Source organism: Podarcis vaucheri (assembly GCF_965113315.1).
Source record: "Podarcis vaucheri genome assembly, chromosome: 8".
Lineage (NCBI taxonomy): Eukaryota > Metazoa > Chordata > Lepidosauria > Squamata > Lacertidae > Podarcis > Podarcis vaucheri.
The window spans coordinates 13,041,441-13,054,911 of record NC_138766.1 but is presented as its reverse complement, the minus strand read 5'-3'; the positions used below and the strand labels follow the sequence as shown (position 1 = coordinate 13,054,911).

General features: G+C 41.7%; 1 protein-coding gene across 4 annotated transcripts in view; it reads right to left on the bottom strand.

The window, feature by feature from the left end:
* ANKRD33B (ankyrin repeat domain 33B) overlaps nucleotides 1-12,917 on the bottom strand; it is a 34,055-nt gene extending 21,138 nt beyond the window's left edge. For 3 of the 4 annotated variants that reach the window (XM_082234475.1, XM_082234477.1, XM_082234478.1), the window contains exon 1: nucleotides 11,983-12,916. In XM_082234475.1, the coding sequence (XP_082090601.1) occupies nucleotides 11,983-12,471 (489 nt within the window). In that variant the 5' untranslated portion in view covers nucleotides 12,472-12,916. Of the gene's footprint in view, nucleotides 1-11,982 lie in introns of all 4 variants that reach the window. The other variant, XM_082234476.1, reaches the window with a different exon arrangement.
* Between the last annotated feature and the right edge of the window lie 554 nt (nucleotides 12,918-13,471).

Sequence of the window (13,471 nt, the reverse complement as noted above, 5' to 3'; positions counted from 1 at the left end):
CCAGCAAGATTACAGTTCATCAAAAGACATTGATTTATGTTAATTTATAAATAAAATTGAATTCCAGTGTTCAAAATCAGGTATTAATGTGTAACATTTTTTAATTTACTTCTTACTTCTAAGAACACATATACAAGCGTCTCCTCACTTACACAGGGGTTACAATCCATTGCCCTAAAATCAATGGAGATATGATTTTGCATGTTTATTTGATTTATATTTAGTAAACGAAGCTTAAAAGATATATACAAGTATGCACCTCACCCAGCAGATAGTTGCCACTTTTTCGATGGGGAATATATCCAAGAGCTCCCCCAGCCTACAGCGGTTGGTGGGCATTGCCAAAGCTGATAACACTGGAGAAGTTAGTGTACAGAAGTATTTATTAAACCCAGTGTTGTGTATAAGAATTGCTGCAATTAATTTTGTACAGTTTAAACTGAGAATTTTTGTCTTCTTATTTCTCAATTTAAGTTCATCACTGGCCCTGAATTATTGCCTGTGGTCTGTTTATTTGCCAGTGGTACAGAAACAAATTATAATTTCTTCACAAATCTCTATATTTAGTTCTATTTATATAAACATTCTTTTTGAAAACACCATACTTATCCAGTCCTTTTTTGCATAATGGTAGTATTGTCATCTCAATAGCAGTCAAAATAAAACACTCCAAAATACAATATAAAACTGTTAAGGGTTACAAAAAAATATGTAAATATTGAAATGTTTTTGCATCTCTTAACACTGCTTTTTCAAATCATAAAATACACATGCAACATCACAATTTTGCTATAAAACTGCATGCTTAGTTTCAGATCTTGGTAATTTGCTGTATGTATTTCTTAAATAGGTACAAATTTCCAAATTACTATATTATCTTACATTGTTCTGATTATTCTCCTGTGAATGATATTACTAATGGACAGAGCTCCTACTTTAAGATATGGTTTAAGCAAAATTTACTGAAATGTTTATTTAAAATAGTGCCAATCACTGAATAGGCAAGGCCAGAATTGTAGCTCAGTAATGGAACAACATGCATAAATGTGCAAAAGGTTCTCTATCTCTGTGAACTCTCCATTCAATTTAAGGAATGTGGCTGTTCTGAAAGTTACATGAACTTTGCATCTTTTACATCAGTGTTTCCCAAACTTGGGTCTCCAGCTGTTTTCGGACTACAATTCTCATCATCCCTAACCACTGGTCTTGCTATCTAGGGATGATGGGAGTCGTAATCGAAAATCAGCAGGAGACCCAAGTTTGGGAAACACTATTTTAGATGAAAAGCTGGATGGTAAGTTTAGAAATGTGTAGTATAGCCCTACTCGGATTTACTACTTCATTTTGCAGGTAGGGGTGGGAATCTGTATTTGAATGCTCTCCCACATTAAAATATTATCAGCTGAAAGCTAGTTTCTTAGGGAGATGGTACTAGCTTAGCCTTCCCTAGCTTTGCCTTACTCAGGGAGGTGGGCAACATTTGCACCCAAAACACTCTTTCTAAGTAACATAATCACCCTTCCTGAGGGCAACACTGTATCATATTTTTGAACAGGTCATTTGACTCTATGCAGCTTAAAACAGTAGACCATAGAGCAGAGCTTTCTAAACTTTTCATGTTGGTGGCACACTTTTCAGACATGCATCATTTCATGGCACAGTAATCCAATTTTACAAGCAAACCGGAGGTTAAACTAATCCCTTTCCAGCCCCAGGAGGACCATGGGGAGCATTCACGCGACACACTTGCACACTGCGGCCTACACACTATCATGTTGTGACACACAGTTTGGAAAGCTCTGAGTGTAGAGAGCTGCAGGTGGAGAATGTCTGTGTGAGAACAGCAGCACCTACCAGACATCTACTAAACAACTCAACTAATTATTACAACTCATTGAGAGAAACCCAGGGCAGTAAAACTTATGACCAGAGGAAAAGGAAAAGGCCCTGTAAGTCTCTTTGGGCTTGTAGGACCCATAGCACCACCTATTTTTCCCACACAAAGGTTACTTTGCTTCTTGGATGGCCAATTCTGGAATAGTTACCTAGAGAGCTGAAAGGAATCCAGTTTAACCTTCTTTCAGAAAAAAATTCAGTAAGCCTACAAGAGGTATCCCTGTAAGAGGCTGAAATGATAAGCAACTCCACCCAGGGATGTTCACTCTCATAAGAGTGACAAGAAGGGTACACTGGCAGTGTCTAAATAAATGAGGTTCTGGTAGAAGAGTTCCTTTGGACTCTTGTACACAGGGATGGATGAATCTGTTCATATTGATTTTCTTTTTAAAAAAAACACAATTTTCTTCCTCTTGGGTATTTGTCCATTGTGTACATGGGCAGTGAGAATAGTAAAAATAAGTCATTAATTGTTTTTTAATCGCATGATTTTTAACTCCCATATCAGTATCTTTTCAATGATACATCTGAGATACATCTGTGTCAGATGTACACAAAAATATGTTTACTGAACTGTCGGGAGCTACTGTAAGGAAAAGCAGTCCATTGGACTTTGGGAATGATGTTTTAAACATAAAACAGGACTGTTCCTTATGGTGCAAAATATATTGCCCAAGACTTAAATAATAATTTTGGCAGGTGATCCCAAAGCTCACATATATGGATATGTTAATTCTGAGTGTTATGACTAACTCAACAATAACAGGCAAAGGTTCTTCTAAGGCTAAAGTATTATTAAGGTGAAAACCACAGGCTCTGTTGCTACAGCATCTACCTCAACCATTTCCACACCCCCACAGCTTCTGCCACTGTATCTCCCTTTGCATAGCCACTACCCATAGCTCCTTTCCTCTGCTCATAGCCGTCCCAGTCCTCCATCACAGTTCTCCCTCCCTCAGCAATCCCTAGGTAGTGAATATGCTGCTGCAGTTTCTCATTACTGTACTGCCAAGCCTTCAATTCCCACAGACAGTGATTCTGCCAATTATTCATCCTATGTTTTCTTGATTCCAGCATTTAGCGGGGGAAGCAGCAAAGCAAAGACTGTTTTGACATGACATTTTTTGCGTGGAAGCTGCCATTCTTTGCCTACTCCTACGCTAAGAAGGAAAATGCTATAATTTTGCATGGAAAGACATATTAGAACCTATGTACATAGTGGACCTAATACCCTGTGCTTGTTTTATTTATCTAAGTAATATCATGGGGACCCAACACTGACTACTCTTGCTATAACAGCACGACTGACACAATTACCCAAAGTGGAAATGTTTACAAATTCTTGTATTTTTCTCTTAAGTACAATGATACTACTATGAACTAAGCATAGGATGCTGCTTAATTTCCAGTGGCAAAAAACACTGATAGCAGATGTAGAGGACCAGGCTATTAAGTACTAAACTATGCATTTTATATTGCTGAGGATTCTGTCAGGATTTATTTTCATACATTTCTTTTAGACACGCTTTTATTTTACTCTTTTAAACACTAATTTCAGTGTCCTCCACCAATTACTTAAAAAAATGATGTGCAACCTAATTGCTTCACAAGGTGTTTATTGCAATCCTGCAGCAAGCCAAAATTTTAGAAGCCGAATTCTGCAGTACAAATGCAGTCAGAACTCCTACTGTACTTATTTAAATACAACTTTACTCACATAAATCCTACATCCCTAAAGATACCTATCATCATACACGGCTTTCAGCTTTTCATTCACATGGAGACCTCAGAGACTTCAGTCATGGGTATAATTAAATAGGAGGCATTGTATGGTACATAAACAAAAATTCTAGCATGCCACAATGAAGGTTCAACTGCAGCACATAATATGATTGAATACATTTTGGCTCTTCCCCACAAAATGCATCTGAACTTCAAAGGACTTAGAAATGGTGGGAATTTGCAAAGAAAACTGAATAAGTCTGATTTTCACAGAGTAGTTTTGAATTGTTTCCCATGAGAAAAAACAAAATAACTTGAAAAAATGAATCTTTCCACATTGTGGTTTTAACAATTGATATAATTACTAATTTGCACCCAGATGTGACAACATAAAATGTGCAGCTCTAATCTTCATATGGTTCTTAATTATTCTTTATTATGACGTGGAGTGAATGTTGCAAAAATCTCTTAACTGTTTGGTCTTTAAAAGAGAATGCCAATTTAAATGCAAAGTCTACATTAACAGTGTGTCACATATTGAATATTTTTTCGGGGGGAGGGATTCCTGAATTAAATTACTGTACACAGTTGTTTCCATTATATTCTACAAAAATAGGTCAGCTATGACAGTGTGCACAAGAGCTAGCTATTTTTTAAACAATGTGTTCTGCTGGAGCAAGTTAATGCCAGTCAAAAAAAGTGTGACATGTGAAACAAGACAGCAAAATTTCCCAAGGGTAATGCAGATAAAAAGCTCTAGGTGAAGTGGAGAGAACCTCAGAATAAACTATAGATAACTATAGATAATCCAACTATAGAATATAATTCTCACTTCTTGCTTGGGAGACAACACAATTGGAAAAAACTATCGAGTTCCTGTCCACATTTGGGTACTTTATGACATATCTCTACTCCTGGGATGGTATAAAATATTGATTATGTAAAATTTTAGACTAGAGGGGGAAACACATATTGATGTTTTATCAATGAATTATCAACACTTGTACAGTGTGTCCTGCCACCATTTGAAAGGTCTTTGGGGTAATGGGAAAATTCTGTCTGTGGTATTTGATCTCTGAGAGCTATTTCAGATTTCATTCATTTAAATTTGCACTTATTGGGAGATGAATATCCTTGTGTAAATGCATTCTTTTTCTAAGCAAAGTTGTTTGTTTAATCATCTAAACCTTTGCATATAAATCTTCATGCAGTTCAGAACTTGGCCTGGCAAATTGAGGTATTATCCCCCAAACTGGAGAATAGCTTGTTTTTTTCACAAGCCCAATTCCAAAATTTGGACCAACAGAGCTTGGTAGGGACTTTAATACCCCATTAATCCCCCAATCCCCTGTGAGCCCCTGAACTCTGTTCCAGCATTACTTCTCTTCTCAGCAACAGTAAGGAGGTATCACTGTGGACCTATCATCTTATCTGGTGCCTATGTAACTGCAACAACAGTCAGGTGCTAGGTATACCGGTAAACATAGATTTAAAGGGTGTTTCTGTAACATGGACAGTGGAGTTCCCTGGAAATTACCGGGTACCTGATACACTATTTCTGCAGAGTTCAAGGTCCAAGGAAAGGAGGGAGGCTCCACAGAATCACCACTAGTATTGGGCATACTAGATGATGGGGTTGTAAAATCTGAGGTCTAGATAAGAGAAGGCTTTGAAGATGCTGAAAATTCCCAGTATTTGTTGACAGGTTTTCAGGTACATATTTTCTAGGGAGATTGCTAGCTGGTTGCTTCCCAAAAATTTCTAACTGGGATAGAAAGGCATATTTTCCCTACTTACTTAATTTGCTATTTTTTAATTGTAGAATGACAGAGAAAGGGAGGGAGTGCTGCCTTGGGTTTCTGTCAGCTACATAAACATTTTGGGGTATCGGCTGACTCTCTGGAGATCTGATATAGGGCAACAGATTTTGGTGCTGTAATGTTTCAGCTATTTGTCTCCAGCTGTGTTAAACTTATATTTTTGCAAATAAATTCAAATATCATTAAAGGTCAAAAGGCTCAAATGACTACTATACAAAGGAAACCAAGCCTAGGTAAATGCCACACCCAAGAAACCTCTCTCACTGCTCAGAGAAGTAGGGTAAGTATAACAGTAGGCTATGTAATGTACATCACTGTGTGAATTAGCCCTCTAGGGTGTATTTTTACGAGGCACTTCAATCCTTGGTCTACTGTGATACTGAACACTTCTTCAATATTATTGGACTTTGCTCACATGAATTAAAAAATAAATAAATCCCAAAAGGGGCATGTTGGTTAATTTAACTAAATCCTTAAGAAAACAAGTCTCTATTTACACTCTATTCAGAATGTGTGGGGGGTTTTTTAGTATGAGTGCTATAATCAATTTACCAATTTACCAGCAATTAAAGGGATGCGGGTGGCGCTGTGGGTAAAACCTCAGCGCCTAGGGCTTGCCGATCGCATGGTCGGCGGTTCGAATCCCCGCGGCGAGGTGAGCTCCCGTCTTTCGGTCCCAGCTCCTGCCCACCTAGCAGTTCGAAAGCACTCTTAAGTGCAAGTAGATAAATAGGTACTGCTTTATAGAGGGAAGGTAAACCGTGTTTCCGTGTGCTGCGCTGGTGCTGGCTCGCTTCGTCACGCTGGCCACGTGACCCGGAAGTGTCTCCGGACAGCGCTGGCCCTTGGCCTCTTAAGTGAGATGGGCGCACAACCCTAGAGTCGGACACGACTAGCCCGCACGGGCAGGGGTACCTTTACCTTTAAATCCTACTTATTTTATGAGGTATGAACAGATGTGATTTTTGTTATTCTATGTTTATTTCTTTGTTTACTTATGTTTTCTTTTGTCTGTTATTTCTTGGTGATGGTATTGTATATGTCTGGTAAGTTTCTTTTGTTTAAAATTTGGAATAAATATTTTATTTAAAAAATAAATAAATCCTACTTATTTTAGATCATGTTTTAGTAGCCGAGGACAATTTCCCCAAGTATAGAATTGCAGATGAAACATAGTCTTGATTATATAATTCAATGTGGAGTACCTTAAACAGTACAGATGGAACATACAAAAAAAAGAGATCACTGTTGCATGCAACAGAGCTTTTCTCTGCTTATTCCAGGGTCTTTATTTTTGAAGCTCTCCAAAAGATTTAATTCCTTTTGAAAATCCTACCCTGTTTCATCAATAGTTTTGTTCAATAGCTGGAATGAATTCTCATTTCTATGACAAGCTGGTTGTTTAATGTGTGCTTATAATGGGTTGCAATAGGTTCTTGTTTGCTTGGCTAGTGAGCAAAATAATGTATACCTATGAGATTCTGATATTTCTGTGCTCCTCTCTGGTGTATTGCTTCATAGGCTTATGTTTAGCACCCGGCTGCTGAAGCAACTTCACAATTCAGCATTCATGTTAAAAAAAGAAGAAGCCTAGCAACAACTCTGTGTGTTTTAATACAGAACATACACCATCACCCTTCAAAAAGTGAATTATTCCCATTTACTATGGGAAAAATTAAAGGCTCAAATGAATGACCCCAGTATCAGGGAAAAACTATAAACAAGTACTGAGTATAAAAGCAAAACTATATTTCAGCACTAATTTTCTCTTGCACTAAAAATGTTGATGCAATATTAGAGTTTTAAATTTAAATTATTTATGAATTATTAAATTTACCCAGTCATCTTAATAGCCTTCTGACATTGTTATTTTAGATTAGTAATAGAATATACACGTAAGTATATGCTTACCTCTATGCATGAACTTGCATCTGTACCCACAAAATGCATGAATGCACATATAGGACACATCCCATTCTAGTGTAAGCAATTTTGGGTGCAACTAATTTCAATGATATGACAGTTAAGCACACAGTTGATTCTCACAATGAAATCAATGGCACAGAAATCTCTGGCTGGACTGTACCCATAATATTTAGGGACTTGTATATTTTCAAGATTTTTATACTGCCTTTTCCAAAACAGAGTAGTTTACAGCATTTGAAACAAAACAATAAAACGTCCATGTTCATGATATACATATGTCATAGTTCTGTGTCTCTCAAAAGGGCCTTGGGTGACTTTGAGGTGGGCCTCATTATCACAGCCTGCTCATGGCCTCCTTGCCTGCCTTCCCCGCTCCCTAGTCTTGCCAGTCTTTTGGCTGGACCAGTAGCGGCACTAGTGACTCCTTGACCAGAGTAAAGGTGACCAAGAAACAGATTTGTTCAGGGGAAAAGAAGGTCTCCTTCTTCTGAGAGGAAAGGGCCAGAGGAGGTGAAAAAAATGAGATAAAGGGTTAATATAATCATCTTTATTAAACAGAGAATGGAAAAGGAGGATAAGAAAGGAAAACTCTTATAGAAGGAAGATGTGAATTTAAAGTACCAGGGAGGAAGGCTGAAAGAAACTGGCTGGTTGTGGGGAGAATGGAATAGAGTACAACCTGAGTGTGAAAGGAGAATGAGAGAATATATTATAGGAGATGGGTAAAAATGGTTGAGGGACATATCAGTGCAGGAAGGGAAAAATATAAAAGAAAATAATTTCTCCTTAGAGCTTCTAGTAAATTCTGCCAGGAATGGGAAGGCTGAGTCACAATACCTCCACAGCAAATGTCTGTGTTTAAGTTGTGGAAGCCTGAGCTATGTTACTCCTTGCCACTAGGAAAACGCTGTAGCAAAGAACTTAGCAATTTCTAAAGACGAATTAGATATCAGTAGAAAATTATGTCCTTAAATGCAAGCTGAGTATGTCAAACTCTGCCTCATCTTGGGACTGACTGTCCCTGCACCATCCTTTTGTGACTGGTGGGCCTCAGTAATTTTTAGCTGTCTCAGCTGGGCTCTGGGGACAAAAAGTTTGAGAAGTCCTGCAATAGTTCATATATTAAAATTTGTACTCATACCTGTAACAAAGCCTGCAGTCCTAGCTTTCCAATGATGTGTGTTCCTATCACTTACCAAGAGAGAGAGGAGCAAGGTAGCAGGAGCTTGGTGCAAGTGCAGCACAGGAATATTGGATTAGATCTGCCCCTGGCCCCGGACCCCATCAAACCACTGCCTTGCCTCTCCCCCTCTTAATATGAGGCATAGATATGTGGGATTGGTAAGGTGGGAGAGCAGTGCAGCTCCACTGGCTTCTACTACAAGAATACATATTATAGGAACACTTAGAAAGTGCTGTCAGGAGTCTCTGATAGGACTTCTGCATGAATAGAGCACAACACCCGAAGTTATTTAAAGCATAGGCTGCGGATGGAGATGGAGTGAGTATCTGAGGGCATGTACAGATACCAATACAGTAGAACAAAAATTTCCTTGGCAGTAATGGTGGTGTGGAAAGTCTTTTAATAAATGATTGTAAGGACTGGTGGTGGCTGGGGACTTTTGTAGTTGCATTCCCTCCCTTTGTCAACATAATCCTTGATGAGTGTATAGGAAAAGAATAGACAGGGATACTATAACATGTATTATACCCATGAACACATCCCTCTATAGCATACTCATCATCCGGGGTGGAGGATTAAAGACTAGTCTAAAAGGTGTGAAATCTCTGTTGCACGTGCACACATACATACACCTTTACCTCTTCAACTAGGTGTGAAGCATGGTATCTTAATCTACTGTGACCCAGTTTGCCTATTAATTTTTTTGTGTACTAAAGCCACTACAGATTAGAGGATAATGGTACCTTATCAATTTTATGTGGGAAATATTTGAGAAACATTTCATTACTGATGGCACATAAGATAAACTGCACTTCTTAGCTAGCTGTTAGTGTAAAACAGCAGGTGTATTCAGGCCAAACTTTATCAAATCAGGGAATCCATTTATGTGATAAATATCAGTTGTTTCAATTATTAAAGCATCTCCTAGATTGTAAGGGCCAATCTACATCTTATGTTTAACATGTGGAGATTACTGGAAATTATCCCCTTTACTTCTGTTTTACTTGCTACTTCATCATCCGAACAGCATCACCAGCAGTGGAAGATAGTATCTGCATAGAAACACATGCAGTGCCCAAAGTGGGGAAAAGAAAGAGAAGAACAACGTTTCTGAAGAAAGAGGGATATTTTCAAAGCAAAAGAAAATAGGATATGGGATGTTTTTGAAAGTTGTTTCAAAGCGGGAGGAAAAAGTGAGATAGTTTTGAAGGAAGTGGGATGTGTCATAGTAGGGTAAAAAGGAAGTGGGAGATTAGGCCCAACTATTTTCCACCTGAAAAGAACTGAGATGATGATACGTCTGTCTAAAAGTGGCTCCCCAGCCAAGACTGGGCTCAGGGAGGCTGACACCAGGTATAAAAATAATTGATTGAAATACAACTTAAAAACAAGATTCAAATCTGACATTAAAACATTAAAAATGCAGCCTAATTTCAGTAAGAACTCTAATCAAAAACTTTTTTGGGGATGAAAATGTCAAGTCTTCACCAAGGCCAACTATCCAGACTGGTCCTATGTGGGCCAGAAAAAAGCCAGGGAAGTCCCCAAATAGGAGTTCCATCACAGAAAGAGAAAAGAGAAAGGAAAAAGGAAAGGGGGGAGGGGATCAAGTTGATTCCAAGCCAAAGGCCAGGCAGAACAACTCAGGCCCTGCAGAAAGAAATCAGATCCTGCAGATCCTGGTATCCCACTGCATTTCAAGCCCCAGCACCAGGAGCTGTCCATACAGAATGTCAAACATCAAAGGCAGGGAAGTGGGTAAATAAAGTTACAAGAAAAAAGTGCAAGGTATTTGACAAAATTTGGCAAAATATGATGTAGGTGTAACACCCTTTATTGATGGCCTTTGGGGTGAGGATGTACAAATCAGGGACTGATACTAGACATTATTACAGCCTCAGTGGAAGCTGTCCACAAAAGCCTTTTCATGATAATCATAACATGTAAAAAGTAAAGCAATGTATACTGAATCCGTGAAACTGTTTAAGATTTTTAAAAAGATCACCTCGTGGTGTTTTCTACTTACCCCATCTATACTGTATTGCCCGTGTGGTGATAAAACTTCTGAAAGGGACTGGCTGAGCTGGTGGAATGGCATAGACAGAACTTGCTCAGGGAAATAAATAGTCTACAGTTGCTTTGCAAGTAAGGGAAAGCTGTCCATTTGTCTGGGATTACAGCCTCATAGAGGAGCTAAGGATTGGGAAGAGGTCCTAGTGTTCAGAGAATATAAGGGACAGAGAGACTAAAGGTTGAAAAACGGGTGCAGAGAATGAGTAAACTGGGAGAAAAGAGAAACAGGATGGTGAAAAAAAATGTTATTCTTCACTTCCTTTCCATACTGCTTTGTATTTTTTAAGGGGAGAAAAAACATCAGAGCGATTTACAGCAAAATCTTGACCTTGCTCACACTTGAGTAAGCTATGTTGAGGGAGGGAAAGCAAATAGCCACTGAGGAGATGAGGCAGCTGAAAGAAATGGGCTGTCCTTGGGACTCAGGTAGCTAAGAGGACAAAGGAAGGCTAGGCCTTGCCAGTTGCGGCTTTTACTTGTGATCTGCACCTCTGTGACGGGGGCACATTATAAAAGGCCAAAGGCAGGCCTGCCTAAACTACAGTTTGATTTTGAACCATGGGTTGGCTACAAGATAGGGGCCCAGAAGCAGGGCCTTGCAGAGCCAGGCAGAGGCCCCGGCCAGGTAGATACAGTGGTACCTTGGGTTAAGTCCTTAATTCGTTCCGGAGATCCATTCTTAACCTGAAACTGTTCTTAACCTGAAGCACCACTTTAGCTAATGTACACTTTAGCTGCTGGAGCACAATTTCTGTTCTCATCCTGAAGCAAAGTTCTTATCCTGAAGCACTATTTCTGGGTTAGCGGAGTGTGTAACCTGAAGTGTATGTAACCTGAAGCGTATGTAACCCGAGGTACCACTGTAATGTGCCCCCCCTTTTTTTACCCTGGGGGTAACTGAAGTCTTATAAATAAGTATATAAATAATTGAGAATATGCTGACCGAGGCCCCTTTTGGAATAGAAGGCCCGGGCCAAGTGGCCCATATGCCCCCTCCCCCTGTCTGGGCCTGCCCAGAAGCAGGGCTTGATTTACACCGGAGTGAATGTGAGTAAGGGCAGCAGGCGACGGCGATGGTTCCTTTCCCCCCTGACAAACAGGCTGCGGGCATACACAACGCCTGGAGCATTGGTGTGGCCTAAACTCAGAAATGGAGGAGGAGGAGGAATAATAATAATAATAATAACAACAATATAAGAAGAAGAGGACACAGGGACAAGTGGGCTGCCTGAGGTGAACTGAGGCGTTTGACGCGAGAACTGAGGGAGCGCTTTAAGGCCTACTTTCCCGCCTTTTTTCCTCGCGCTCCGGGCGCGCGCCGCGTGAGGCGCTTCCCCCAACCCCTGCACCCCCGGGGCTCACCCTCTTGTTGCGGTCGGTCTCCTTGGCCTCCTTCTCCTCGGGCCCCTGCCGGATGATCGCTCTCAAGGCCACGGCGTTGTTGGTGCAGCAAGCTCGGAAGAGGCTGAGCGCCTCGGGGCTTCCCGTCGACGAGTCCGACTCTCCCAGAGACCAGTCGTCGCCGTCGCCTTCCGCCCGCGGCGGGTAGAAGGAGTCGTCGGAAGCGATGCTGCGCGTGTCCGGGAGGTCCGAGAAGTCCTCGTACTCCTCGTAGTCGCCGCCAGCGTCGTCCTCGTCGCTTCCTCCCTCAGCGCCGCCGCCGCCATCGCCTTCGCTGCCCCTTCGCGACCTCTCCGCCCCGGCAGCTGGGCTGGAGCCGACGGCGACGCTCCCCTCAGGAGCCGCGGCTCCCGGCCCGGCAGGCTCCGAGGGCGGCAGGGGAAGGTGCTTTGCCGCGGCGGGACTCCGGCCCTCCCCGGCCGCTTTGCCGTCTCCAGACAGGAGCACCATCGTCGCCTCCCTTCACGGAGGGAGGTGTTTGGACTTTATTTCTCTCGGGAGCTTTTACCTTCGGGAGCAAAAGGTCGCCCCTGAGGCGCCGCCAGGTCTCCTGCACGCATGCATCCGCGTTCAGACGTGCAAGGCCCGGCGGGATGACCAGGGAGGGAAGAAGAGGGGCCGAGGACCTGCGACATAAAGAGCTGCAACAGGCACCCCTGTCTTGAGAGGGAAATGCCACCTCCCTTTTCCAAAATAAAGGGGATGCGTGTGCGCGCACCTTGGGGCAAAGTTGAGCTCTCTAGCATCCAAATCTTTTTATGATTCTTTGCAGAATATGGATAGATACCTTTTCACAGTGAGAGCAAGAGCATACTGAGAACAAGCCACAAATGCTGAGCTCTCTAGAGAACAAACCTTGGCCAACATCCTCACACTCAGTGGAGCTCCCTCTGTACAGGGACGCCACTTTCTTTCTTTTTTTTTCTTTTTACTAAAAAACAAAACCCAGTGCAAGTATTTTTTGGAAAGAAAGGGGCCTGCAGGGCCCTGACATGCAACACAGCCCCTCTTCAGATGCACACAAGAAAGTAGGTCTCTTGGTCCCAAATCTACTTAACTCGCACCAGAGCGACAAGATCAAGAAGGGATCCACTGAGGATCACACTCCCCCGCCCTCTTAGCTCAAGAGACACTTCAGATGCAAAAAAAAAGACTACTGCACTCATCCTTTTGCCCTACCTCGACTTCTACTGAGCCAAGCGCAAAGAGCTGGGGGTTTCTTCCCGCATTTTTGTCAGGTTAAAAAGAAAAACCAGGCATTGGCGACTCCCGGCTATCCTAGCCGTTGGGATGACAAGGCATTTCTTGCCAAGGGGGACTGAGCAGCGTCTCACCCCACCTCCTTTCCCGCCGCAGCTTCCTGATGCGCGTGGGTGACACGGCGGTGGAAAGTTTTGGGGAAACACGAGCGGTCGCTCCAGACGCTGTTGCAAAGCGGGAAAACCCAGGC